The sequence below is a fragment of the Dipodomys ordii genome, unplaced genomic scaffold, assembly GCF_000151885.1.
Source record: "Dipodomys ordii isolate 6190 unplaced genomic scaffold, Dord_2.0 Scaffold36, whole genome shotgun sequence".
NCBI classification, from domain to species: domain Eukaryota; kingdom Metazoa; phylum Chordata; class Mammalia; order Rodentia; family Heteromyidae; genus Dipodomys; species Dipodomys ordii.
In genome coordinates, this window is record NW_012267252.1 from 6,775,119 (window position 1) to 6,802,348 (window position 27,230).

The 27,230-nt window shown below is 43.2% G+C and overlaps 1 protein-coding gene across 4 annotated transcripts in view; it reads left to right on the forward strand.

Moving 5' to 3' along the window:
- Positions 1–124: 124 nt before the first annotated feature.
- The window catches only part of Pdcd11 (programmed cell death 11), a 44,811-nt gene continuing 17,705 nt past the window's right edge, over positions 125–27,230 (forward strand). For 2 of the 4 annotated variants that reach the window (XM_013017730.1, XM_013017731.1), the window contains exons 1-21: positions 126–140; positions 1,740–1,851; positions 3,108–3,239; positions 6,081–6,248; positions 9,306–9,467; positions 10,697–10,820; positions 11,880–12,061; positions 13,450–13,557; positions 14,780–14,986; positions 16,067–16,191; positions 16,346–16,406; positions 16,971–17,117; positions 19,108–19,359; positions 20,115–20,255; positions 20,734–20,928; positions 21,350–21,520; positions 22,678–22,897; positions 23,691–23,840; positions 24,238–24,353; positions 25,516–26,060; positions 27,145–27,207. In XM_013017730.1, the coding sequence (XP_012873184.1) occupies positions 133–140; positions 1,740–1,851; positions 3,108–3,239; positions 6,081–6,248; positions 9,306–9,467; positions 10,697–10,820; positions 11,880–12,061; positions 13,450–13,557; positions 14,780–14,986; positions 16,067–16,191; positions 16,346–16,406; positions 16,971–17,117; positions 19,108–19,359; positions 20,115–20,255; positions 20,734–20,928; positions 21,350–21,520; positions 22,678–22,897; positions 23,691–23,840; positions 24,238–24,353; positions 25,516–26,060; positions 27,145–27,207 (3,389 nt within the window). In that variant the 5' untranslated portion in view covers positions 126–132. Of the gene's footprint in view, positions 223–1,739; positions 1,852–3,107; positions 3,240–6,080; positions 6,249–9,305; positions 9,468–10,696; positions 10,821–11,879; positions 12,062–13,449; positions 13,558–14,779; positions 14,987–16,066; positions 16,192–16,345; positions 16,407–16,970; positions 17,118–19,107; positions 19,360–20,114; positions 20,256–20,733; positions 20,929–21,349; positions 21,521–22,677; positions 22,898–23,690; positions 23,841–24,237; positions 24,354–25,515; positions 26,061–27,144; positions 27,208–27,230 lie in introns of all 4 variants that reach the window. The other 2 variants (XM_013017732.1, XM_013017733.1) reach the window with 2 other exon arrangements.

The following is a 27,230-nucleotide window of genomic DNA, read 5'->3' on the forward strand; positions in this document are numbered from 1 at the left end:
CCCAAAGACTGGGTCTCTTGAGCTGATTGGATAGAGCGCTAAGTCCCGCCCTTCCGCTTCCGGTACCCACTCGAGCCGGCCGCTAGAGAACGGAAGTAACGTTAAGCCCGCCCCAACTTCCGGAAGAGCAGCATGGAGCGGTAGGTGCCCGGGTCTTAATTCCGCGTGAGAGAAGACTCAGCCTGTGGTCTGGGCTAGCGAGGCGCCTGCGTTCTAGTACGGGTGAGTGAGGAGACGCAAACAAGACGTCAGTAAACCTTTTTTGCTCTTAGGTCTGTTCCGGAGCCAGGTCCCCTGGCCCCCTTGCCCAGGCATCTGCCGATCGGAGTGGGTCCCATTCTTTCCTTGGGAAGAAGCCTGAATCCTCTTCCCCTGATCGCCGAGACCTTTGGAACCTCGCTTTTCTCTGGTCCGAAAGGGGTTGGACTCCCACACGCTGGACCCCTTGCACTTAAACTTTTCTGTTTCTGTGAAACACGCCCCTTCCCATACTTGATGCGAAATCCTAAATTCCCTCTCAGTTGTCTCCTCTTCTCCAGTCTCAAACTCTCCTAGATTCTTATTCACAAAGCATCTGTCAGAACCAACACCTGTCTTCCGTCCTCATTTATACCTAGTTCTGGTTCTCATGATTTCCCCGCTGTATTTCATTTGGATCTTTCCTGATTTGCTTCCCTACAGTCTTCTTTTCCTGTCCGAAATCTATAGCCTGAAGTAGTATAGCTTTCTTTCCATTTTCTTTACTGAAGTTTGAACTCAGAGCCACGTCCACATCCATTTTATTGCTTTAATTTTCAAGTAAGGTCTTGTGGGTTTTGCCTAGGCTGTCCTGGCACTGTGATATTCCTTAAAAGCTTGGCCAGCATGCCACGCTTGTTTGCTGAGATTTTTTTTTTTTTTTTTGGATGGGGGTGGGTGTTAGAATTGTTAGGCTGTTAGAGCTGGTCACAAACCAAAAGCCTCCCATTCTCCACTTTCTGGGTCGCTGAGATTACAGTATTTTTCCAGTTAATGTTCTGTCACTTCCCTTAAGCAAGTCTTTGATTTGCAAGATAAACTATTTTATTGTAATTTAATATCTTCCACATAAAGCCCAACCTGTCTTTTAAAATTACCTCCGATTATGTTTTAATCTCTGTGTGGTTTAGTTGAATAATTCTTCAAAGAAAGAATAATTCTTCAAAGTTAAGTCTTTGAGTAATTGTTCAATAAGTATGTTATTGGTACTTATTGAAATAATAGACTTTTCCTTTTTTTTTAAACATTACTGTTCCGCACATTGTTTTTATATCTATCCAACTTAACATTCAATTCAAAAGCATCTTCCTTTTGAAACTCACTTCCTTTTTGTTTATGGTTTATACTCTGGTATATATATATATATATGCATATATATACACACATATATATATATATTTATGTAGTTGATTTCCCTTCTAAAATGTTCAGTTGAAAGTAACGGTTTATATATTCATTAATATATTTCTGATGTAAAGACTTTGCTTAATGAGTATTTCGTACATTGTTTTTCCTGGAGGAAGGTTTGTAATTTTGAATCAGACCCCTTTGGAAAGATGAAAAGTGGATTAACAGGGACCTGACATCTGAACTATCCAGGTGATAGTTCTGTATCTTGTCTAGCTTCTTGGTAGAAAATTGTCTTACCTAGTGGTCACAGCCTTTATGAAGCCTGCTCCTCATGCTGCATTTACCCATGATTATTTTTGATTATTTTTTAGGAGAACGAACATGGCAACCCTAGAAGAAAGTTTCCCCCGAGGGGGTACAAGGAAAACCCACAAACCAGAGAAATCTTTCCAGCAGTCAGTTGAACAAGACAACTTATTTGATGTAAGTGATATGCTTCTTTAGTGAGCCTGTTGAGACTTACGTTATTTTCCATATTTGTTTTTTGTTAAAATCTGCTTCTGTAAATTGAACTTGTTAGAGAGTTTATACCATTTCAAGGCCTTGTCTTTGAGGAAATTCATTTATTTTATTATTTTTTAAAAGATTTTATTTATTTTTTTTGGGTCCAGTTGTGGAGCTTGAACCCTGGGCCTGGGCCCTGTCCCTCAGCTCTTCAGCTCTTCAGCTCTTCGGCTCTACCACTTGAGCCACAGCGCCACTCCCGGCTTTTTTCTTTTTTGCTTATGTGGTGCTGAGGAATTGAACCCAGGGCCTCATGCATGCAAGGCAAGCGCTCTACCACTGAGCCACCTTCCCAGCCCAGGAAATTCATTTTATTTGAGTTTGTATCTTTTCCATAGTAATTTTGTGCCATTTGATTAAGGATGGAGAAAAAAGTGTTTGATCACTCTGTGTGTGTGTGTGTGTGTGTGTGTGTGTGTGTGTGTCTGTCTGTCTGTCTCTGTCAGTCTCTGTCTGTCTCTGTGTCTGGCTGTGTGTCTGTTTCTGTCCTGGGTCTTGAACTTAGGGCCTGGCAGTTGTCCCTGAATTTTTTTGCTTGAGGCTAATACATGAGCCATAGCTCTACTTCTGGTTTTTATGGTAGTTAATTGGAGATAATAGTCTTCGGTTTTTCTCCTCCTCTAGTTGGCTTTGAACTTTGATTCTCAGATCTCATTCTCCTGAGTAGCTAGATTTACAGGCTTCCAGCCGAACCTTAAATCATTGCATTTTTAAATGGGATCTTTGCCTCATAAAATGGTCAGAATTTGCATTACAGTTTTTAGTCTCACTTAGAATAGGCAGGGAACTAATATTTGAATGTATGGTCTTAGGATTTCCAAGTATACTATGAAGTAGAGATTGCAATTCCATGATGAGGAACCAAGATGAGGAAGGCTGTATATTTACTTGAAAATTTTCATGTATAAAACATCCACATTGCTTCTCAAGCTAGGGAATTCAGATGTTCAAACCAGTCCAAGGAGGAAGCCAGCAGAGAGAAAACATAGGGAACATGAAGAAAATTTCACAGACTTTGGGCAAAGGCAACATTGTTGGCTGAATAGGAGAACTGGGATCATAGTAGGAATTAAAAAAGCAGTTGAAAGTGAGGTGGGGTAAGAGTAACAAAAGGAAAGCTAAAATTGCTGTTTCTCATTCTTTTGAATCTTCATGGATGTTTTTTCCCCTTTTAGATTTCCACCAAAGAAGAATCCACCAAAAGGAAAAAGATACAGAAAGAGAAAACAAAAACAAAAAGGTTGAAAATTGAAAAGCGAGAAAGCAACAAGTCTAAAAAAGAAAAGTTTGAAATCCTTAGTGTTGAGGTATGTTAACATTTGTTGTATTTTTGTTTGTTTGCTTGTGCTGGTCCTGGACCTTGCACTCAGGGCCTGGGCACTGTCCTTAAGGTAGGGGTGTGTTTGTGTGTGTGTGTGTGTGTGTGCGTGCGCACGCGCGCACTCAGGGCCTGGGCACTGTCCTTAAGGTAGGGGTGTGTGTGTGTGCGTGTGCACTCAGGGCCTGGGCACTGCCCTTAAGGTAGGTGTGTGTGTGTGTGTGTGTGTGTGTGTTTATGCTTTTTTGACCAAGACTAGAGCTCTACCGCTTAAGCCACCCTTAAGCTGTGTGTGTGTGTGTGTACTTATGCTTTTTTGACCAAGACTAGAGCTCTACCGCTTAAGCCACCCTTAAGCTGTGTGTGTGTGTGTGTGTGTGTGTGTGTGTGTGTGTGTGTACTTAAGCTTTTTTTGACCAAGACTAGAGGTCTACCGCTTAAGCTACCCTTAAGCTCTGTGTGTGTGTGTGTGTGCGCGTGTGCGCGCGCGTGCGCGCACTCAGGGCCTGGGCACTGTCCTTAAGGTAGGGGTGTGTGTGTATGTGTGTGTGTGTGTGCGCGCGTGTGCGTGTGCGTGCGTGCACTCAGGGCCTGGGCACTGCCCTTAAGGTAGGTGTGTGTGTGTGTGTGTGTGTGTGTGCTTAAGCTTTTTTGACCAAGACTAGAGCTCTACCGCTTACCGCTCTACTTCCAACATTTTGGTGATTAATTGGAGATAAGAGTCTCACAGAATTTCCTGCCCCAACTGGCTTTGAACCATGATCCTCAGATTGCAGCTTCCCAAGTAGCTAGAATTACAGGCATGCACCACTGGTGCTATTGGTGCCCCCCCCCTTGTTGTGTTGTTGTTTTTTTGTTTTGCTTTAAACATACTACCATGATTGTTTAAGTTTCTGTATCTTTTTTTTTTTTTTTTGGTTATGTTTTGTTTTTTCATTTGTTTTTGTGCTGGTCCTAGGGCTTGAATCAGGGCCTGGGCGCTCTCCCTGAGCTTTTGTCCTCAAGGCTCTGTCTACCACTTTAGCCACAGTTCTGTTTCCAGCTATTTTTGATGTTTTAATCAGAGATAAGAATCTTACGAATTTTCCTTCCTGGATGGCTTTAAACCATAATCTTCAGATCTCAGTCTCCTGAATAGCTAGGATTACAGGCATGGGCCTCTGGCACCCAGCTATATATGTTCTTCTTCTTTCCCCTTTTCCTTCTTTTTTTTGTCATGGGGCTTGAATTCTAGGCCTGGGCACTGTCCCTGAGCTCTTCAGCTCAAGGCTAGCTAGCCCTCTACTACTTGACCCACAGTGCCACTTCTGGCCTTTCCTGTTTATGTGGTGCTGAGGAACTGAACCCAGGGCCTCATGCAGGTGAGGCAAGCACTCTACTGCTGAGCCACCTTCCCAGCCATCATTCTTTTGTCACATATATATTTCATGTTTGTCTATATGTCTGTAGAAACTTGATTGTGCTGATAATTTTCAAGTATTTCTTTTAATGTTAACCAATGCATGAGGTCTGTTTATTTTCTTAAGATGTTATAGTCTGGGGGCTAAGAAGGTGGCTCAGTGGTAGAGTGCCTGCCTTATATGCGTGAGGCCCTGGGTTCGATTCCTCAGCACCACATAAGCAGTAAAAGCCAGAAGTGGCGCTGTGGCTCAAGTGGTAAAGCACTAGCCTTGAGCTGAATTGCTGAGGGACAGCGCCTAGGCCCAGGGTTCAGGCCTTGTGTTTTCATAGTTGTGTTTTAATACATTCAAAGATTAGAACTAAGGGTAACTTTAAGAAGTCATTTTATAGATGTGACATTACTTCAGAGAGATTTGGTTTATGTTCCTTTTAAAGGTTTAGATTATATTTCCCCCTCAAAAACGTTTTAGGTTATAACTTCCAGTATATGTTAGATATAAAGGAGAAAAGAGAAGTCAGATGGTCAGATTTAGCCTGCAGGAGTATTTGTTTGTCATGGATGATATTAAAAACAAATAATAATATTGGTGCCAATGATAGAAAACTAGAAATTTAACTGGAGGAATGGTTCAGCTGTTAGACTAGTTGACAAGTTCAAGGCGCTGAGTTACTGCCAAAACTAAAGCAAAAAAAGAGAGACGTTTCACATAAACATAGGATTCTGGGTCATCATGGAAATTTGAACATGGTGACAACGCAAAGCCCATTTCTTTTGTGATCACAAGGAGCTATAAGGTGGTGATAGCTTCAAAAATCACCATGTACAATCTTTTTTTTTTTGCTAGTCCTAGGGCTTGAACTCAGGGCCTGGGCACTGTCCCTGAGATTCTTTTGCTCAAGGCTAGTGGTCTACCACTGATCCATAGAGCCACTTCTGGCTGTTTATGTGGTACTAAAGAATTGAATCCAGGGCTTCATGCATGCTAGGTAAGCACTCTGCCACTAAACCACGTTTCCAGCTGTCCATGTACAATCTTTTTTTTTTAATTAATTTTTTTATTGTGAAAATACGGTACAGAGGGGTTACAATTACATGAGCAAGGTAATGAGTACATTTCTTATCAAGCATTGTTGAATCTCCTTTGTTTCCCCTTACCATCCCTGCCCTCCCATCCTCCCCACCCCCCCATGTACAATCTTGACAGGCACTGTTTCTATTGGCCTCTTGCCCTTACAGTGTTGACTACCAGGCATATGTTTGTGTTGCTTGGTATATGGTAAAGCTTGTAAAATCCCACTCAGTACTGTTTGGTCTAGACCTTTTACAATGCTCAGTTACATATCTGATAAATGTATAGAGATACACAAATGTATATATTTTAAAATTGGATCCCACTATTTCATACACATTTCTCTCTTTCTCTTCTAGTCTCTATGTGAGGGGATGCGAATTTTGGGTTGTGTGAAAGAGGTAAATGAGCTGGAACTGGTGGTCAGTCTCCCCAATGGCCTCCAGGGATTTGTACAAGTGACTGAAATCTGTGATGCCTACAACAAAAAGCTGAATGAGCAGGTAGCGCAAGAAGAACCTCTGCAGGTAAGGGAAATCTGGGTGAAAAACTATTCTTTGGAATAGGTGGTATCCAAAGGAAATGTATGTTCCGTGATAGTTTATAAGAAATTTATAATTAGAGTTGGTTTGTTAAACGATAAGATGACTTTTGACTTAATCCAGAGAGCCTGGAAAGCCTGTGTAAGGAAGGGATGCGGGGCTGTGATCTGAAGGGTAATGGTTTCCTGGGTACAGGATGGAGGGAAATCAGGCAGAAGAAGAACATTGTGAAACTGAGAAGACTGGTATTGCTAGAATAGAAAGAGCAAGGCATACTGTGATGTGGAATGGTGCCAGAGAGCTGAATGGAACTTTGTAGACTGTATTAAGATTGGTTATTGTGTGTGTGTGTGTGTGTGTGTGTGTGTGTGTGTGTGTGTGTGTGTTGTGTGCCACTGTTGCATGGCTTTTTTTTTTTGCTGAAGGCTCATATGCGTCACATTTTCACTTCTTTTTTAAGCTTTTTTCTGCTTAATTGAAGATAAGAATCTCTTAATTTGTTTGCCTGGGCTGGCTTTGAACCTCAGTCCTCTGCTGAATAAGTAGGATTACAGGAATGTGACTGCTTCTTTTGCTTAAGGCTAGCAAGCACTCTACCGCTTGAACAATAATGAGCCTTTGACACCTGGCTAAGCTTTTTTTTTTTTTTTTTGATCGGTCGTGGGGCTTGAACTCAGTGCTTGGGTGCTGTCCCTGCGCTCTTCAGCTCAAGCCAAGCACTATACCCCTTGAGCCACAGTGCCACCTCTGGTTTTCTAGTGGTTTATTGGAGATAAGAGTCTCATGGGCCGGGTGCTGGTGGCTCACGCCTGTAATCCTAGCTACTCAGGAGGCTGAGATCTGAGGATCTCGGTTCAAAGCTAGCCCGGGCAGGAAAGACCGTGAGACTCCTATCTCCAATAAACCACCAGAAAACTGGAAGTGGCGCTATAGCTCAAGTGGTAGAGCGCTCGCCTTGAGTTGAAGAGCTGAGGGACAGCGCCCAGGCCCAGAGTTCAAGCCCCACGACCAACAAAAAAAAAAGAGTCTCATGGACTTTCCTGCCCAGGCTGGCTTTGAACTGCATTCCTCAGATCTCAGCCTCCTGAGTAGCTAGGATTACAGGCGTGAGCCACCAGCGCCAGGCCTAAGCATTGGTTTTAAATTGTAGAATAAAAGGGATATCCTTGTAATGTTCTCATTGGATAGGACGGAAAAGGCATGAGTAGTTGATTAGAGATCAGGTAAGAGAGTGCTAAAGTACTGATGACAGCTTGGAACCAGCATTTACCAAGGACTGAGAAGATAAAACGGTTAGTAGATTTGATAGGTGTAGTGAGGCAGAGAGAGTATGTTTCTGTTGTATGTGGCATGATTTGGCTATCTGATAGGTTGAGTTTGAGGTATACTTAAGACATCAACTTGACAGGTGATTGCTGAGCTTAGGGAAGTTTAGGATGAAGACAATGTGTGAGACAGGTCAGGTGCCAGTGGCTCACACCTGTAATCCTAGCTATTCATGAGGCTGAAGTCTGAGGATCCTTGTTCAAAGCCAGCCCAGGCAGGAAAGTCCAAGAGACTATTACTTCCAATTAACCACCAGAAAACCAGAAGTGGTGCTGTGGCTCAAAGTGGTAGAATGCTAGCCTTGAGCAAAACAAATCTCAGGGTGGGCTGGGAAGGTGGCTCAGTGGTAGAGCCCTTGCTTTGCAAGCCTGAGGCCCTGGGTTCGATTCAGTACCACATAAGCAAAGAGAAAAAAGCCGGAAGTGGCACTGTGGCTCAAATGGCAGAGCACTAGCCTTGAGCTGAAGAGCTGAGGGACAGTGCCCAGGCCCAGAGTTCAGGCCCCACGACTGTACCCAAAAAAAAAAAATCTCAGGGACAGTGCCTAGGCCCTGAGTTGAAGCCCCACAACCAACCCTCGCTGCTCCCCCCCCCCAAAAAAAAAGCCTGAGACATACCATTGTATAGATGGTAAAAAGAAGCTATAAAGATCCAGGTGCTTGTGGAGGACACCTGTACTCCTGGCTACTCAGGAAGCTAAGATCTGAAGCCCATCTGGGCAGAAAAGTCAGAAGTGGAAGTATGGCTCAAGTGACAGAGTACCAGCCTTGAACAAAAAGCTAAGCAAGACAATGAGACCCTAAGTTCAAGCCTTAGAACTTGGAGAGAAGATGGGAAGAGAAGCTATAAAGGAAGAAGTTGCTTAAGAGACTAAAAGACATACATGAATTTAGAATAAGTGCTGAGTTGAAGGATGTCAGAAAAGGCAGGAGAGGATAGAGAAACGGGAAGAAAACCATCAAATAAAGAATAGTGGAAGCCAGCAAGGTAATGTTTAAGGAAGGGAATAGTCTTATAGCGTTAAGTGCTTTTTCAAGGTCTTATAGGAGGGATTGTGATATAGCTTAGTGGTAGAGAATGTGCTTGGCATGTCAGGCACCAGGACTACAAACCAGGTGTTGGTGTCTCACGCTATAATCCTAGCTACTCAGGAGACTTAAGATCTGAGGATCGCAGTTGGAAGCTAGTCCAGGCAGGAAAGTCCATGAGACTCTTTTATCTCCAATTAACCACAAGGAAACAAAGTGGAGTTGTAGCTCAAAGTGGTAGAGTGCTAGTTTTGACTTAAAAGAGCTCACGAATAGCACCCAGGTTCCGAGTTCAAATCCCACAACTGACAAAGGAGTACAAAACAGACCATTGGATTTAGCAAGATAAAAGCTTACTTGAGATTTTCTTGGGAGTTAAGATAAAAAGGTGGAAAATAGTATGTAGTGAGCTGGTGAGTAAGAGATGAAATGGAGATCGTGTATGTGTGTTTATATATTTAAATGCAGCAGTTTGGACCAATAATTAACATGCTGCATAAAGATATTTGGAGTCCTGTGCTAACATTGAGGACTGACTTGGCCACAGACACATGTTCCTTTTTGGGCAAGTGGTTGCTTTTCTTCACTTTCTGGTTCTTTAGCGTTTAAGGAAAAGAGCCAAGACTAGGCAGTGGATTCTTGATTCAGAAGAAGTGTATATCAAGTCTTTCTCATTGGTGTTGTGCAGGACTTGCTCCCATTAACTGAACTTTTTTCACCTGGAATGCTGGTGAGATGTGTGGTGAGGAGTGTGAACATCACAGAGAGTGGCAAAAAGAGTGTCAAGCTCTCACTAAACCCCAAAAATGTCAACCGTGTGCTGAGTGCGGAGGCCCTGAAGCCTGGCATGGTACGTACCTGGGACTGGAAGAGGAGTTGTCACATCCTTCTCCACGCCTTTCATGTTAAGCTTAATGGCTGCTTGATCTGCAGGAAAAATCTCCTGGGTGCTTAATGAGCATTGAAGACTGAACTTCATTTTGTTACTTTGGAGAGGAGAAAGGGAAAGCAAGCCCAGTGGTGGCTCATTCAGGTGCCTACAGGAAGCCTTGATGGGGTACTTGCTGATGCTAAAGATGCACTACTTATAGTATTTTACCGAAACGTTTGTGGGCTAAGTCTTTTTTAGTTGCTGGCCATTTGTGTGGAATGCTGCTCTCTCTCAGAGCAGGAGGTAAGAGAGGCAGGGAAGTTAAGTCTTCCTTCTATGTTGATAGATAATCCAATGCTTTGTGTCTAGTCCCATGGAGATTCAATCTGCCAAACTACTAGCTACAGAAGAATAAGCTGCACTTGTATAAATACTATGGTAATGAAGGGGCAGGAGATGGATCTTACAGTATTTGGTTTCAGCACAGTGGCATTTGGGAAAGGGCCAGAAAGTTCAGTAGGATTTAGTTGGGTAAAAAGGAAATAAAGTAAGCCAAATTGTGGGAATTTGACAGGTGTTGAATCTGCTCCATGATGGGTGCTGATTCAGGCACTTTTATCTCATGCATTTTTAGAGTAAACCTGGGAGGAGGGTACATATTCTTCCTTTTCTACATGTGAGAAAATGGTCTCAAAGATCTCAGTGATTTATTTACCAAAGGCTTAAGTAGCTAGTGTCAGAGCACACTGTTTCCAGTGAAGTATACAGGAGGTTGACAGTATTTTTTCTTCTTCTAATGTATCAGAAGTGATTAGAAAAGATAATGAGATCTAGAAGAACACTTCTGGATTCTCTTGATAGTCTGATTCAGGAATAACTGTGCAGCTCACTCCTGACACAGATGACTCACTGACTCTGCTCATTCCTCTTTTAATAACCTTAAAGTCTTTCCTGAGTTCTGAAAAATCCCCAGGCAAGAAGAGACTCCCCTCTGTAGACCTCAATTGTGTATAACATTTCTCACTGTCTGGAAACAGGAAGATCCTACAAGCCCTGAGAGAATAAAGTTGATCTTTTCCCTTCTGTCCTCTGTTGGGAAGTGTGGTTTAAAGTTAAAAGTGCTGGCTGTGAGTACGAGAGTGTCAAGATTAGTGGTGAGAACATTGGTATTTGGTAGAAGTGCCTTGTTACGTTTCCTCTTCCTCCAGCTGCTGACAGGCACTGTATCAAGCCTGGAAGACCATGGCTACCTAGTGGACATCGGTGTTGGTGGGACCAGAGCATTTTTACCACTGCCAAAAGCACAAGACTACATCCGCCAGAAGAACAAAGGTGAGGGAAGCAGAGACTGGCTGGCTGGTATATGGCAGTAGGTGGTGTGTGTACTTATATTTAATGCCCTTTTAACAAGTGGCGTGACAGAATGGTGACCATACAGACTGTTGGTTTGGGGAAAATCAGTGGCCAATCCCAGCTGACAAGAAAAAGAGAAGCTGTTTGAAGAGCCAGAATGGTGACCATACAGACTGTTGGTTTGGGGAAAATCAGTGGCCAATCCCAGCTGACAAGAAAAAGAGAAGCTGTTTGAAGAGCCAGGGAATGTAATTGTCATTGTATGATTGGATTGATTAGTTTCAGTTTTCCTCATCTACTGATTCCACTGAAGGGCTGGAAAGGTGGCTCAGTGGTAGAGTGCTTGCCTTACCTGCATGAGGCCCTGGGTTCGATTCTTCAGCACCACGTAAGCAGAAAAAACTGGAAGTGGCACTGTGGCTCAAGTGGTAGAGCGTTAGCCTTGAGCTGAAGAGCTGAGGAACAGGGCCCAGGCCCAGAGTTCAAACCCTGCAACCGACCAAAAAAAAAAAAAAAGATTCCACTGATTTTGGGTCCTTGGGGTTTCTGAACCAGCATTCTCCTGGCTTGTTGAGGATTTTTCTATTTTAAGTTTCTGTGAGATAGTTGAATTCTACCCACATCCCTAGGTAACTTTATTTCCTTCTTGTAGTTGGTCCCTTACAGATTAGGAATGTGGAGACTCTCAGGCACTAATTTTATAGGTGGGCCGTGGATGCTTCAAGTGTTGTTTGGGCTCATGTCAAAAATCCTCAGCCAGGCACCAGTGGCTCACACCTGTAATCCTAGCTACTCAGGAGGCTGAGATCTGAAGATCACAGGTCAAAAGCTAGCCTAGGCAGGAAATAAACCACCAGAAAACTGGAAGTGGTGCTGTAGCTCTAATGGTAGAGCGCTGGCCTTAAGCTGAAGAGGTGAGGGACAGTGCCCAGGCCCAGAGTTCAAGCCCCACCACTGAAAACACGCCCCCCCCCCTTCCAAAAAAAATTCTTCTCACAGATGTATTTTTCCTTTTGGGTATTGGGACTGGGTTTACAGGTGCCAAACTGAAGCTGGGTCAGTATTTGACGTGCATTGTTGACGAGGTGAAAAGCAATGGAGGAGTTGTTAGCCTGTCTATAGGACATTCAGAGATTTCTACTGCCTTGGCAACTGAGGAGCAAAACTGGACTCTGAGTAACTTGCTACCAGGGCTGGTGGTCAAAGCTCAAGTACAAAAGGTAAGAAGTTCAGTGCATTGTTACTATTATTTCTAAAATGTAATTTTTTTCTTTTTGTTTTACAATTATGAAACAGTATTACTGTATAGCAGGCGTGTCATCTAAACTGCTGTCAAGTAGAGTGGCCACTAGTCCATTGAGGCCACTGAACACTTGAAATGTGGCCATTTGCCATATACTGAAATGAACCAGTCTGAAGTAGGAAAATCAAAAACGGACAAACTTGAGCTACATTGCAAGATGCAGTCTTAAATGAGTAATAAAAACAAATTATGAAAGACCAAATGGCGTAAAAGGCTTAGAAATGAAGAACTATCAAGCTGTCTCATTCTTTCTAAATCCTACATTTTTTAGCTTTAGTTTTGGAAATTTTCCTCCATTCTTTTACTGCTGCTGCTGTTACTACTACTAGCACCTGAGCTATACCCCTTGCTGTCTGTATTTCTATATTCCAAGCTTTTGCTAATGTGTCTTGATTTATACGTTTTTAGGTATTGCGGGTTTATGTATATATTCCAAAGCCCCAGTTTAACATTTTGAGGAAAAGTGCTGGCAGTATTACCTTTTTTATACTCTGCTGGTAGGTTTGAGGTGGGATCTGATTGTGATTTTGCTCTCTATTTTCTTATTAATGAGTGGTCATCTCTGTGTGTGTATATGTGAGACAGGGTTTGCATTCTTGTGATGCCCAGAGCCCTAATTAGTAATTATCTTTAATATTCATGATGAACTTATTGACCGTTTGTGTATCCTCTTTCAAGAAATTTAAAAGTCTTTTGCTTATTTTAAAATTAGATTGTCTATCATTTTATTTATTTGTTTGTTTATGCCAGTATCAGGGCTTGAACCCAAGGGCTGACTTTTGCTTATGGCTGGTTTTTGCTTTTTGCTGGCTAATTTCAAGTGGGGTATTGTGGACTTCTCTGCCAGGATGGTTTCAAATCACAGTCCTCCATATCTCAGCTTCCTTACTAATAACTGAGTTTACAGGTGTCAACCACCAGCACCCAGTTCTTGTCTTTTTATCTTTTTATTTGTTGGTGTATAGAGTTTGAACTCAGGGCCACTTAAGCCAAACCTCTAATCTTTATTGCTTTCATTATTGTGCATTTACTGTCTAGGTAGGGGTCCCAGAATGGTAGGATGCTTGTGTAAAGCTCCTGTATCCCATTGAGAAATCCCAAAGGGTGGGAGAATTGATGTCTGCTTTTAGGTTGGGAGATGAAACTTACTAACTAAACAGCCAGTGCTTGGAGTCATCTTGCCACTTTATGGGAGGAGAGATCCACAGTTATTGTGAATATTATGGTACTGAGTGTTTGTTGTTAAAGATGAGTGTCTTCTCCTTCAGAGGAATGTTTTTCCTAGTTTGTTCTGTTTATTTTTAGGTGACTCCATTTGGCCTTAAACTAAATTTCCTCACATTCTTCACGGGCGTGGTTGACTTTATGCACCTGGAACCCAAGAAAGTTGGGACATACATCTCAAAACAAACAGTAAGAAATTTTACACCCATCTTTTCTTGGTTTCCAACTGGGTCTCAATCTGCTGTTGTCACAGGGCAGGTCAAGGACTACATGTATACAGGTGTGCACTCAGGTGAGGGAATGATACAAAGAATTTTAGAGGGCTCAGAAGAAATAGTAGTGATTTGACTGAGATCAGAGTTTGACTTGGAAGGGGTAATAAATCTGTATAGTTGTGTGTGTGTGTGTGTGTGTATGTGTGTGTGTGTGTGTGTGTGTGTGTATTTACCCGTGTGTACACGTCATATATATATCTATATATATATATATATATATATATATATATATATATATATATATAAAAGTACACACACATACATATACTCACTTATATACATATATATCCAGGTATATATATATACATACATACATACAATCTAATCTTATTTACACTTCCCACCATATCTCCTGACAGACTCACCAACTCATACCATCACAGCTTTTTTATTGAGATGGAAGTCTCAATAAAAGTCTTTTTTGCCTGGACTGGCTGGAAATGTGATCCTTTTGATCTCAGCTGCTTATGTTTACTGAGTTGAGTCGTGTGTGTGTGTGTGTGTGTGTGTGTGTGTGTGTGTGTGTGTGTGTGTGTGTGTGTGTGTGTGTGTGTGTGTGTGTGTGTGTGTTGCTGCTTATGTTTACTGAGTTGAGTCGTGTGTGTGTGTGTGTGCTCTTGAACTAAGGGTTTTCCCTGCTCACTTGGCTATTTTGTACCCTACATCTTGAACCATTCCTCCAGTTCTGATTTTTTTTTGTTTGAATTTTTGTTTTTTTCTTTTTGTTGGTTAATTGGAGTTAAGAGTCCTGTATTTGTCTGTATTTAGCTTTGAATTGAGATGTTCAGATCTCAGCTTTCTGAGTGGCTAGGGTTAGACACATGAACAACTGGTACCCAACCTTTTAACCTTGTGACAACATCAAGTTTGGGGATTTGTTTCAGATGAGCTTTCCCTGAAGTAAAACTTGGCATTTAAGCTAAGCTTGGCATTGAGGTTACTGTCCTTAAATATTAGTTTGATTTAGTCAAACTTGGTCCCGCTGGGACATTTTGTTTACCTTTTCCGCATGAAGCTTAATTATACAAAAGCTGACCTTCGCACTTACTGAAGGTTTTAGTATTGACATACCTGGGTAACTGATGGGGAGTCTTGACCTGTGTATCAACTCCTGCTCATTTTGCCCTTTTGTCTAGGTGCGGGCATGCATCCTCTGTGTTCATCCTCGGACCAGAATCGTGCGTCTGAGCCTGCGTCCCATCTTCCTGCAGCCTGGACGCCCACTCACCCGACTCTCTTACCAACACCTAGGAGCTGTGTTGGATGATGTTCCTGTCCAGGGGTTTTTCAACAAGGCTGGGGCCACCTTCACACTGAAGGATGGAGCTCTGGCCTATGCCCGCGTAAGGGGCTTTATTTATTTGGTCACTGAAAGGACTTGTGGGGACAAAAGTCATTTTTTCTGCTCCCTTCATCCCTTGATATTATTTTCTTATTTTAAGATAACCTCTAGTGGGGCTGGGAAGGTGGCTTAGTGGTAGAGTGCTTGCCTAGCATGCATGAAGCCCTGAGTTTGAGTCCTCAGTACCAAGTACAAAGAAAAAGTGAAAGTGGCACTGTGGCCCAAGTAGTAGAGTGTTGGCCTTGAGCAAAAGAAGCTCAGGGATAGTGCCCATGTCTAGAGTTCAAGCCCCAGGACTGGCAATAAAAAAAAAAAAAAAGATAACTTCTAGTATAAAACACTGTAAGAATCAGAATTAAGTCTGCGTGTTAGGTTAGAATGCCTTAGAACCAACGTGCTATATTTGATACCTGGCCAGTGGTATATATATATACAGGAATGAGTTAGGATCTAGACTGGGGCTTAGTAAATTATTTTAAAGGGCTAAGTGGTGTATATTTTAGGCTTATGGGCCGTGGTTCTGTATATTAAATGCTCTTGTTGTAACACGAGAGTAGTACCATCTATATAACTGAACAGGTATAGCCATGTCACCTATTTGTGTAAACTTTTTTTTTTCCCTTTTTTTTTTGATCGGTTGTGGGGCTTGAACTCTGGGCTTGAGCGCTGTCCCTGTACTCTTCAGCTCAAGGCAAGTGCTCTACCACTTGAGTCACAGTGCCGCTTCTGGTTTTCTAGTGGTTTGTTGGAGATAAGAGTCTCACAGACTTTCCTGCCCAGGCTGGCTCTGAACCTCAATTCTCAGATCTCAGCCTCCTGAGTAGCTAGGATTACAGGCGTGAGCTACCGGCGCCTGACTTATTTGTATAAACTTTTGTACATTAGTGCAGTTTTCTGACTTATGAGTTAGTCTGTTCTTTGGCCTCACTGAGATTTTGTGATGGTAAGGAGTGAGAATTACTATTTTAACAAAGTATAAACCTAAGGGTGCTGATAAATGTGTTCAGTCTTTCAGTGTGAGTTGAAGTCTTGATTGGCTCAGATTTGTTATCACTGTCTTAATCACTTTTGTACTTTACAGCTCAGCCATCTATCTGATTCTAAGAAAGTTTTTAATCCTGATGCCTTCAAGCCAGGAAACACTCACAAATGTAGAATTATTGACTACAGCCAAATGGACGAGCTGGCCTTGCTATCTCTGAAAACGTAAGTATCATTAGTAGGGTGTAGAAGTGTTTCCAGATGTGTTTCTCATGGCTTTCCCAGGTGAGGGCATTCTTGTTTGAATGATGTTATAGTTCTGAATTTTAGGCAGCCCCTGCCCTAGTTTATTTAATCCTGTATTTTCCTTTTGTTCTAGATCTATAATTAAAGCTCAGTACCTTAGATATCATGACATCAAAACTGGAGCAGTGGTAAAGGTAAGACCCTATATATATATACCTAGGGAATCTTCCACTATCAGGTATTCTTTAATTTGTCATAAGTTAGCTGTCAGCACATTATTCATCCTGTTAACATAGGGGAAGTCATGTTCTTCTTTCTGCATTAATTTCAATATAAGTTCATACTATCACCACTCAGCTTTACAGAGGCAGATTTGGTGGTGGTTACTAGAGCAGATTGAAAGTTAGTTCTGTGGTAATTGAGCTCCCTGGAATATTAGCAGGAAGCTGGTTCAAGTCGTCTCTCCTCTAGCCATGTAGCTCTAATTGAGTAGCTCCCCTTCCTAGCTATAGTTTGTTTCTTAGGAAATGTACTTATAGAAAGTATATGCTCAACCAAAGAAATGTGAAGTATCCACAAATATGCCTGGGTGAATCCAGATTGATGTGAGGGAGTGTGTGCTTACCAACATTAGACGTGTACTAATAGACATAGTTAAACTGAGAAATTGGGCTGTAGGGAGATGAGATGACTCTTTAGTAGGATGTGGAAGGAAGATCGTTGAAGGCATCATAATGCCTTTTGTTTGGATTTACTAGGGTACAGTGCTAACCATAAAACCATTTGGGATGTTGGTGAAGATAGGGGAGCAAATAAAAGGCCTGGTACCCACCATGCACCTGGCTGACATCCTGATGAAGAATCCAGAGAAGAAGTACCACATTGGGGATGAGGTCAAGTGCCGGGTAAGCCTCCTGAAGTGTCTTTGTTAGGGCATTGGCTAGAAGAGGGCAGTTCTCAGCCCTCAGTTTCTACTTTTTTCCATAAAGTGAATCTCACATCTGCAGTGTCCAATGCTGTGCCTGGCCTTAGGAAAAGTGTGTCCCTGTCCTTGAGAATTATATAATCAGGAGTTAAAATATCCATATAGAAAGAGTAAGTCAGTGTGTAACCTTTCACCACACTGTTTACTGCAGACTAAATGCCATGTTTATAGCTCAGAAAGAAGAGGGGAAGGGCTGGAGCAGTAGAATTACAGATGTAATCAATAACAATGATCTTGCATTGTATATTCTGAAGTGCTTGCTATGCTAGGCACACATTATTTCATTTAATCCTTAAAATTACCCTGTGTAGCCGGGTGTGAGTAGCTCACGCCTGTAATCCCAGCTACTCAGGAGGTTGAGATCTAAGGATCGTGGTTCAAAGCCAGCCCCAGCAGGAAAGTCCATGAGACTCTTATCTACAATTAGCCACCAGAAAACCTTAAGTGGTGCCGTGGCTCAAGTGGTAGGGTGCTAGCCTTGAGCTGAAGAGCTCAGGGACAATGACCAGGCCTAGAGTTCAAGCCCCAAGACTGACAAAAAAACAAAACAAAAAAACTACCCTGTATTATAACCATATTATCCCCATTTTGTAGATGGAAAAATTAAAGCTTAGGAAAGCTAGATAGCTTGCCCAAAATCACATAGCACATAAATGCCTGAACCAGTCTGCAAATTTAGCTCTATATGACAATAATGCCTTTGGATTTCAGGCAGAAAACCTTCCCCCCCCCCCCCCCCTCCGGTCATGGGTTGAACTCTAGGCATCAAGGTTAGCACTCTACCACTACAGTACCACTTCTGGCTTTCTAGTGGTTTATTGAAGAGTCTCATGGACTTTCCTGCCTAGGCTGGCTTTGAACCATGATCCTAAGATCTCAGCCTCCCGAGTTGCTAGGATTACAGGCGTGAGTCACCAGTGCCCAGCTTTGGTGGAAAATCTTAACAGGACCTTTTTTTTTTTATTTGTCAGTCATGGGACTTGAACTCTGGGACTGGGTGCTGTCCCTGAGCTCTTCAGCTCAAAGTGAGAGCTCTTTCGCTTGAGCCACAGAGCCCCTTCTGGTTTTCTGGTGGTTAATTGGAGATAAGAGTTTCACGATTGCCTTGCCTGGGCTAGCTTTGAACTGTGATCCCCAGATCTCAACCTCCTGAGTAGACAGGATTACAAGTATGAGCCACCGGTTCCTGTTCTGAGAGGACTTTGCACTAGAAAGGATGGATAGGATTTAGGAAGGGTTGTGCTCCAAGCACAGAAATAACGCATCAAGGTACCAAAATGAGTGATGTTTAACCAAGGGTTATGTCCCAAGAACTTTACATGGTTGTGAAGATTAAGCATGATAATATGGAGTACTTTACATAGGGCCTGGTATATGCAGGTACTTGATATGTTAAAGGTTTAATGTATGGTTGGTTGGTTGGTTGGTTGATGCTGGGAATTGAATTCAGAGCCTCACATGCTCAGTAATTTGTCATTAACTCCACAAAGATAGCAGATGCTCATTGGTGCAGTTCTATATAATGACAATGGATGATTAAAAAGCAGTTTCTCTGCCCTCAAGATAAGCCTCTGAGGAATTTGCAGTCTTAGATTATACCTAGTAACACTACTCAGGTGATATATTGGGTCTGCAAAGCTGGGTAGTATAGTGTTCCTCAAGCCTGGGGGCTGCTGTAAGGTAATCCTATTGCTATATGGCCAGAAGAGAGTGTGGGAGGGATGCATTGAAAAAGAAATTTCTGTGCTTTGGATGATCATCCTGCTGGAAGCTGGAAATTATTCAGGGAAGAAGAGATGACAGTCCCCTGGGGAATGATCCATAGACTTTGAGTTTGAGAGTTGCAGAGAGAAGCTCGGAAATTTTCTTGATAACAGGTAACTTGTTAATGGTTGCTATCCTTTCCCTAGGTTTTACTTTGTGACCCTGAAGCCAAGAAACTGATAATGACCCTGAAGAAAACCCTGATCATGTCCAAACTGCCTATCATCACCTCCTATAATGATGCCAAGCCTGGTCTCCAGACTCATGGTGTCATCCTCAGGGCCAGGGACTATGGCTGTATTGTGAAGTTCTACAATGATGTTCAGGGACTGGTGCCCAAGCCTGAACTCTGTGCGCAGTATATCCCTGACCCAGAGAAGGTCTTTTTCACCGGCCAGGTAACCTTTCCTCTGGACCAGACTTCCTACCTTTGGTGACTCCACATTTGTAGATGTGAACTAGCAGTGATCAGGAGGATTGCTTTGTTTTTGTTTTTTGTGTGTTTTTTTTTTTTTTTTGGTAAGAGTATAAGGATTAAAGATCACCAGCTTCCCATTTACCAAAACATACTTCTGGAATCTCTTGATATCAGTTCTGCACGAACAGCAGTCAAGTTGCCCTATATGCGCCACTCTTAACAGAACCCTTTTATCAGGGCAGAAGTGGTGCTGAGGTTTGAATTTGGTCTTGTGCTTGCTGGATAAGTGGCTCTACCTCAAGTAGAACAAGGGCTGCTTGAATAGAAGGAGGAAGAGAGCACAAATAGACCTACGTAATCATGCAGTGGAGGCAGGGGCAACAGAACAGAGAACCTCCCACTGGAATACTGATGGACTCAGGCCCACAGACTGAAAGAAGTCAGTCACTACCTGTAACAAATGAGTGTTCCATCAAATACTGCTCTGAGGCAGTGCAGTGCTATAATGCTAGTTGGTTTCAGCCTGTCTTGGGTTGTACTGAAAAAGTTATTCATGTCTTCCTTTTTATTCAGATGGTTAGTTTGTTGAGTTTCTGTGTCATCTCTACATATCTTCTTTCCCTATCTCTGATGATCTGGTCCAGAGTGTTGGTAGACCTCCCAAGGCCCCTGCAGCACTGGGGAGGGTACCACCTGGCTGCTGGAGGCAAACAAGCATATGTGGTTTCTTGCCAGGTGGTGAAGGTTGCAGTGCTAAACTGTGAGCCATCCAAAGAGAGGATGCTCTTATCCTTCAAGCTGTTGAGTGAGCCAGAGCCAGAGAATGAGAGTGTTGGACACAGTCAGAAGAAAAAACGCGCTGTTAACATTGGGCAGGTACCTCTATAGGACTTCTCCAGACGACTTCTCTCTTAACATGACAAGGGGCCACTGATACATGAGGGGGAAAGAAAAGGGGCTTTTAAGATTCTAGAACTAGAGGGCTTCCTGAGAGAGGACTTTGTGTGTGTTCTTTCCTATGTGTCAGTGTCATTGAAAGCGATTATGAAAGAAAATGAGTGTCCAATGTGGCTTTCTAGTAAAGCACTTCTATGTGTCCTTCTCTGGTCACTAGGGCCAGGCTGCAGTTTCCTCTTCCTCTGAGACCCAATGGAGGGACTGGCAAGAAGTGATAAGAGTCTACAGATGTGTCATCATCTGGGTCCTGGGGTGGCTGGAGGAAAGAGCCCCTCTACTGTCAGCCACTCAGTGGCCCTGGTACTGGGATTTGGTGCCTCTGAGTTCTGCCTTATCCAGACAAGATTGCTGTCTGCTGGGGACAAATGCTGGTTTTGTCTTCCTATTCCCTGCACAGTTGGTGGATGTGAAGGTTTTAGAGAAGACCAAAGATGGCCTGGAGGTGGCAGTCCTGCCCCACAACATTCCTGCTTTCCTTCCCACGCCTCATCTATCAGACCATGTCACCAATGGCCCTCTGTTGTACCACTGGCTCCAGGCAGGTGACACCCTTCACCGAGTGTTGTGTCTGAGCCAGAGTGAGAAACACCTTGTATCCTTGACCGGTATCTGAGGGCAGTGGGAGATGGGAGGGTCCTAAAGTGGTTCTTAAAGCTCACACCTATAATCTTAGCTACTCAGGAGGCTGAGATCCAAGATCCAAGGATTGAGGTTTGAAGCCAGCCTTCAGTCAGTAACACTTCTTTCTCCCAGTTAGCTAGCAAAAGGCTGAAAGTGGAGCTCAAAGGCTAAGAACACCAGCCTCAAGCAGAAGAGCTCAGGGACAGCACCAGGCCCTGTGTTCAAGCCCTAGGACTGGCACAAAACAAAAACTTGGCTTCTCGTGAGCTCTAGGTGCTGCTGCTGCTGCGGTCTGCACACTCTGCAGTAGCAGAATGAAGGGAAAAAAGAAATGGGAGAGATGGATATTTCCACAGGCTTTTCTGAAATAGTCCTTGATAAAGTACCATTAGCTCCTCTGTAGGAAGCCTTCTTTGGTCTCTACAGTAGAAGGTGGCCAGGATCCCAAAAGCTTCTCAGAAATACAGCCTGGAATGCTTCTCATTGGTTTTGTGAGGAGCATCATGGACTATGGTGTGTTCGTCCAGTTCCCCTCAGGACTCAGTGGATTGGCCCCCAAAGCCGTAAGTTCTGCCTCATTGCACAGGGGCCTTTGAAGATAAAATACAAGGATTACAAGACCTTTCAGGGTGGGAAGGAGCAAGGAGCTTTACTGCTTTAGAAGAGACCAAGTGGTGGGCAGGGGGCCTGGGAAGTTGGCTCAGTGGTAGAGTGCTTGCTTCGCATGCATGAGGCCCTGGGTTCAATTCCTCAGCACCACATAAGCAGAAAAAAAGCCGGAAGTGGCGCTGTGGCTCAAGTGGTAGGGCACTAGCCTTGAGCTGAAGAGCTGAGGGACAGCGCCCAGGCCCAGAGTTCAGCCCCCACAACTGACCAAAAATAAAAGAGGTTAAGGGGCACCACTTAAGGTATGAGTAACCTGAAGGGTCTTGGAGAGTGAGTAGAACACAGACCCAGGCTGTACTCCTCCTGCCTGCTGCACGTCATCCTGGAGAAAAGGGCTCCTGTTCTCTTTCATCTTTTACACTAGTCTTTTACACTAAGCTCTAGTGTAAAGAAAACTGAGCTTGTAGTTATACTTAGCATGTTCAGATTTGAAAGTAGATTTTCCTAAGCAGCCCAATAGAGATTTTAGAGTCCGCTGGGGTTTTCAAGGTGTTAGGGCAGTGGAATATCCTTGACATTCTTTTCTCCTCCATGCCATTAAATCGTAAGCCTTTCAGATAGGAAAAGGATCCTAGCAACCCCATAGTTGGAGCTAAGACCTAATGGGATGGAGCCTTAGACCAATGAATGTAAGACAACACCAAATAAATGGCCACCAATTGTCCATAGTTATTTCTTTCCAGGCCTTGGTCTTGTATTTTATGCCAGAAAAGTCACCTTGTACTTTTTGCCAAATAAAAGTTTAAATGGAGGCATAGAGGAATACCCCAGAAATGTATATAGAGAAAGAAGGTTGTCATTGGATGATAGAGACAGGGATGTCCTGGACCTGCTGGCGTGGATATGATGTGCCTTCTTAGCTGGGTGTCCTCTTCAAAGGCGGAGTTGGGCAGCCAGGGCCTCTCCTACATTTTCACAGAAAGGTCTAAGAAGGCTGTGGGAAGCTCCTTGGGGTCCCTTTCTCTCCTTCCCAACATCCCATCTCTGGACACATTAAGTGGATTGTCTTACTGGAAACTTCCTTTCCTTTCCTCATTTTCTTTCCACTCTTCAGCTCATGAGTGACAAGTTTGTGACCACCACAAGTGACCACTTCGTCGAGGGGCAGACCGTGGTTGCGAAGGTGACCAACGTGGATGAGGAGAAGCAGCGCATGCTGCTGTCATTGCGGCTGTCAGACTGCACTCTGGGGAAGTTGGCCAGTACCAGTCTCCTCCTCCTGAGCCAGTGCCTGGAGGAGCTGCAGGGTGTGCGCAGCCTCATGAGCAACCGAGGTGAGGACCTCCGGGAATCAAGAGAGTGCATGTGCTATAGTTGTACCCAGTATTAAGATGAAAAAAGAAAAAAAGAAGCAGCTTTTTTTGGTGAAAGTGTCTCACTGTTGCCCAAGCAATTTCCCTGTTTTTAGTCTCCACAATAGATGGGATTACAGGTATACAGCACCATATCTGGCTTGGTAAGCCTTGGTTTTTTGGTTTTTAATGTAAGTGTGACTTGCATGAAGTGCACAAATCAGTAAGTAGTCCAGTAAATGTTTATATAATGAATACCTGAACACCTCTATCTCCCACCCAGGTTAAGATAAACGTCATTATAAGTAGCCTAGAAATTTTCATTGTGCATCCCTCCCTCCCTCCCCAACCAAAATTTCCCTTTGTCCCAGAGTCTTCAATCTCTTCCCTTTCATCTCAGATAAGTAAGTAGTAGGTAGTAAAATGGAGCAGACATACCTATAGTCTGTAAGGTGTTACAGACTGAACCATGATGCAGGATCTGTTCCTAAACAGAAACAATGAAAATTTAGGAACTAAAGGAAAGCCTGTGTTCCTGTCACTTGTTGACTAATTTCATAAATTATGGCCAGGTAGAAAAATCAAGAAGTATAACTCTCTACCTATAACAAGAGTTTTCATGAATACTGGACATTTTTGCAAAATGTGATTTTTACCTTGTCAGTGACTTTGAATGCTCCACTGCCCTCTTTGGTACCAACATACTTTGGAAGAAAGGGATGATAAGAATGTTCTTTCCTTTTATTAATCCCTGCTGCCTTTGGGCCTATGGCAGACTCTGTGCTGATCCAGACGCTGGCTGAGATGACCCCAGGAATGGTCCTTGACCTGGTGGTACAGGAAGTGTTAGAGGATGGCTCAGTGGTGTTCAGTGGAGGCCCAGTGCCTGACCTGGTCGTGAGAGCTAGCAGATACCACCGGACAGGTGAGTGCAATTGTCTTGCTTGTTTGGTTTTTTGGAGAGACCCCCATGCTAATTGTTTCCTCTGCTAGATACAGAATTCCCATCAGTAGATGTGTTGATGCTATCGAAGCTTTTGATATACTTAATTTGTATGATTTCAAAGCAGGATAGCTGACAATATGCTAAAAAGGCTTATTATGGTAAGGTAAATCTAAACGTTTATGTATCAGGTTGCATGAATTAAGACTTACCCTAACCCTAGCTATGGGAAGTAAACCACTTTGGTTTCCCTAATGTCCATATAAACCCAAGAAATACATCATCTTTGCTTTGTGGAGTAAAAGGGACCCAGTTTAGATACTGTTCTCCTTTACTGTGTTCCATGAAGATAATTGCACTATTTGGTTCTGCACTGTAGGACAAGAGGTGGAACCTGGGCAGAAGAAGAAGGTTGTGGTCCTCAGTGTTGATATGTTGAACTTGGAAGTACATGTTTCCCTCAGCCAGCATTTGGTGAATAGAAAAACTAAAAGGGTAAGCTTGCTGTGACTTGATTTCTTCTATATTATACTCACAGCTCAGGGGTTTTATCCCAGGTCCCTGTAGATAGAATAAGTGCCTACAACTATAAAGGACATTTCCAGTTTCATTTTGTTCTAGTATGGTAGAGGACTGATTTCTCACGTGAGTTGAAGTGATGAATTATACAGTCGTTCTGTCTTTAGGGCCAAACAGGTAATTTAGATAAGTGAGCCAGCAAGTTGAAGGTCTGACCGTGACAGACTAGTGAATGGGTGCCCTGCCTGTGTGCAGCATAGAGAGCCACTTGTTTGCCAGCCAGTTGGTACCAGCTGGGAATATTTTTGTTTATTTTTGAGAGAGTCTCACTTTCTAGCCCAGAGCAGCCACGAACTTGCGATTCTTCCCCACCCTCTCAAGCGCTGACATTAATATGTATACTCCCACTGCTGGCTTAAGTCTTTGGTTTTCAAAAGAAGGCAGAATTGATATGAACCCGACAAAACTGGAGTGTGGTTAATTCTGACATCTAGGCAGCAGCATATCCACAGCAGCATATCCAGCATATCTCCTGCCATGCATCTTGCATCCTTTTTGGTTTTTGCCAGTACCAGAGTTTCAACTCAAGGCTATGCACTCACTTGGCTTTGTTGCTCATTACTGGTATTCTGCCACTTGAGCTATGCCTCCACTTTGGCTTTTTGCTTGTTAACTAGATTTAAGAGTCTCATGGATTTTTCTGCTCAGACTGACTTCAAACCACAATCCTCTGGATCTCAGCCTTCTGAATAACTAGAATTATAGGCTTGAGCTACTGGTGCCTGTTTCTTGTATACTTCTGCATAGGAATGACTTTGAATCCATGTGCTGGTTCTAGTATGTGTGAGTTCTAGTTCTTTTTTTTTTTTTTTTTAGTCGCGGGGGCTGAACTCTGGGCCTGGGCACTGTCCCTAGCTCTTCAGCTCAAGGCTAGTGCCCTACCACTTAAACCACAGCGCCACTTCTGGCTTTTTTCTGCTTATGTGGCACTGAGGAATAGAACCCAGGGGCCCATGCATGCGAGGCCAACTTCCCAGCCCCCTGAGTTCTAGTTCTAATAGAGAGAAGGACAGAGATAGAGGCAGAGGAACAGAGAGGAGAGAAAGGAGAGAGAAATAACTGATATTCTCTTTTCTAGCTGAAGAAAGGCAACAGGTACCAAGGAATTGTGCAGCACCTAGAAGAGTCCTTTGCAGTGGCCTCTTTAGTAGAGACTGGCCAACTAGCAGCTTTCTCCTTGACCTCCCACCTCAATGACACCTTTCGATTTGACTCCGAGAAGTTGCAGGTGGGACAAGGAGTCTGCCTAACCCTCAAGACTACAGAACCAGGAGTGACTGGCCTTCTTCTAGCTGTTGAGGGGCCAGCTGCTAAGAGGACCATGACACAGATCCAGAAGAATTTGGAAGCAGTTGATGAGGAGGAAGAGGATGATGACCCAGCTCTGACTATAGGGACTAAAAAGAAGCACTCCCTGGCTATCGGGGACATAGTCACTGGGACTATCAAGTCTATTAAGGCCACTCATGTGGTCGTGACACTGGAAGATGACATCATTGGCTGTATCCACGCCTCCAATATTCTAGATGATGTTCCAGTTGGCTCCTCTCCTACTACAAAGCTGAAAGTTGGGAAGACGGTCACTGCCCGAGTGATTGGTGGACGAGATGTGAAGACATCTAAGTATGGAGGTGTTAAGGGATGGCTGACTTTGAGGGGAGATTGTTGTCTTTGCGGGGGGGAGGGGGGGAGGGTCAGGAGTAGGAGGGATATAAGTAGGTGTTAAATGCCAGGTGCTGGTGGCTCACACTTGTAATCCTAGCTACTCAGGAGTCTGAGATCTGAGGATCATGGTTCAAAGCCAGCCTGGGCAGGAACATCTGTGAGATACTTATCTCTAGTTAACCACCAGAAAACCCAAAATGACGCTGTGGCTCAAGTGGTAGAGTGCTAGCCTTGAGCCGAAGAGCTCAGGGACAGTGCCCAGGCCCAGAGTTCAAGCCCCATAACCAACCAAAAAAAAAAAAGGTAGGTGTTAAAAGTTATAAATGAGTCATTTAATTTTAAAAATAGAGGGTAATGCTTGAAAGCATGAGTTTAGAGTCAGACTTGGGTGTGAATGGCAAATGCTGGTGGACGTGTAGCTCTCTGAATTTTATTTCCCTAATTTGTAAAATAAGAGTCATGTAGTCTTCTACCTCATGGCTATTGGAAAGGCTGAAAAAGAGGACATGCATGTTAAATATTTAGTAGGTGCCTGGTTCGTGGTTATTGCTTGGTGTATATCTTCAGTTATCATAATCTGTCCTCCACCTTGGTTATACTCACTTTAAACCTAGTTATATAGTATATGCTATTATAGTAGAAATTCTTGCTATAACAAGAAAGGAAAAAAAGCCATTGAAAGCCTAGCAGATAGTTGGCATCTTAATTTCAGGAACTAGCTCTGTGATCTTTGGTAAGTCATATACTCTCTCTAGACCTTGTTTCCCCTGTATCTAAAATGAAAGGTTTAGAGCTTGTAATCTGTAAGGGAAATTCTTTTCAGAGTATAATGTGACAATTGTGAAAGGTCAGACAAGCCAGCACTTTGCCACTTACTATAAAGAGTGAGAATGAGACCCTCAGCCTGAATTTCCCATCAGTGATGGCAATGGAAGAAGATGGTGGTAGTTGTAAAATTGGTTTGGGGTGGAATAAAGAAATCCTGATCTTTTGATCATTGTATTAGAGTAAGATAATTGATTTGACTTATTTGTTTCTCTAGGTTTCTCCCAGTAAGTCACCCCAGATTCATTCGAACCGTCCTGGAGCTGAGTGTCCGGCCAAGGTAAGGGACCCTAAGAAAAATCT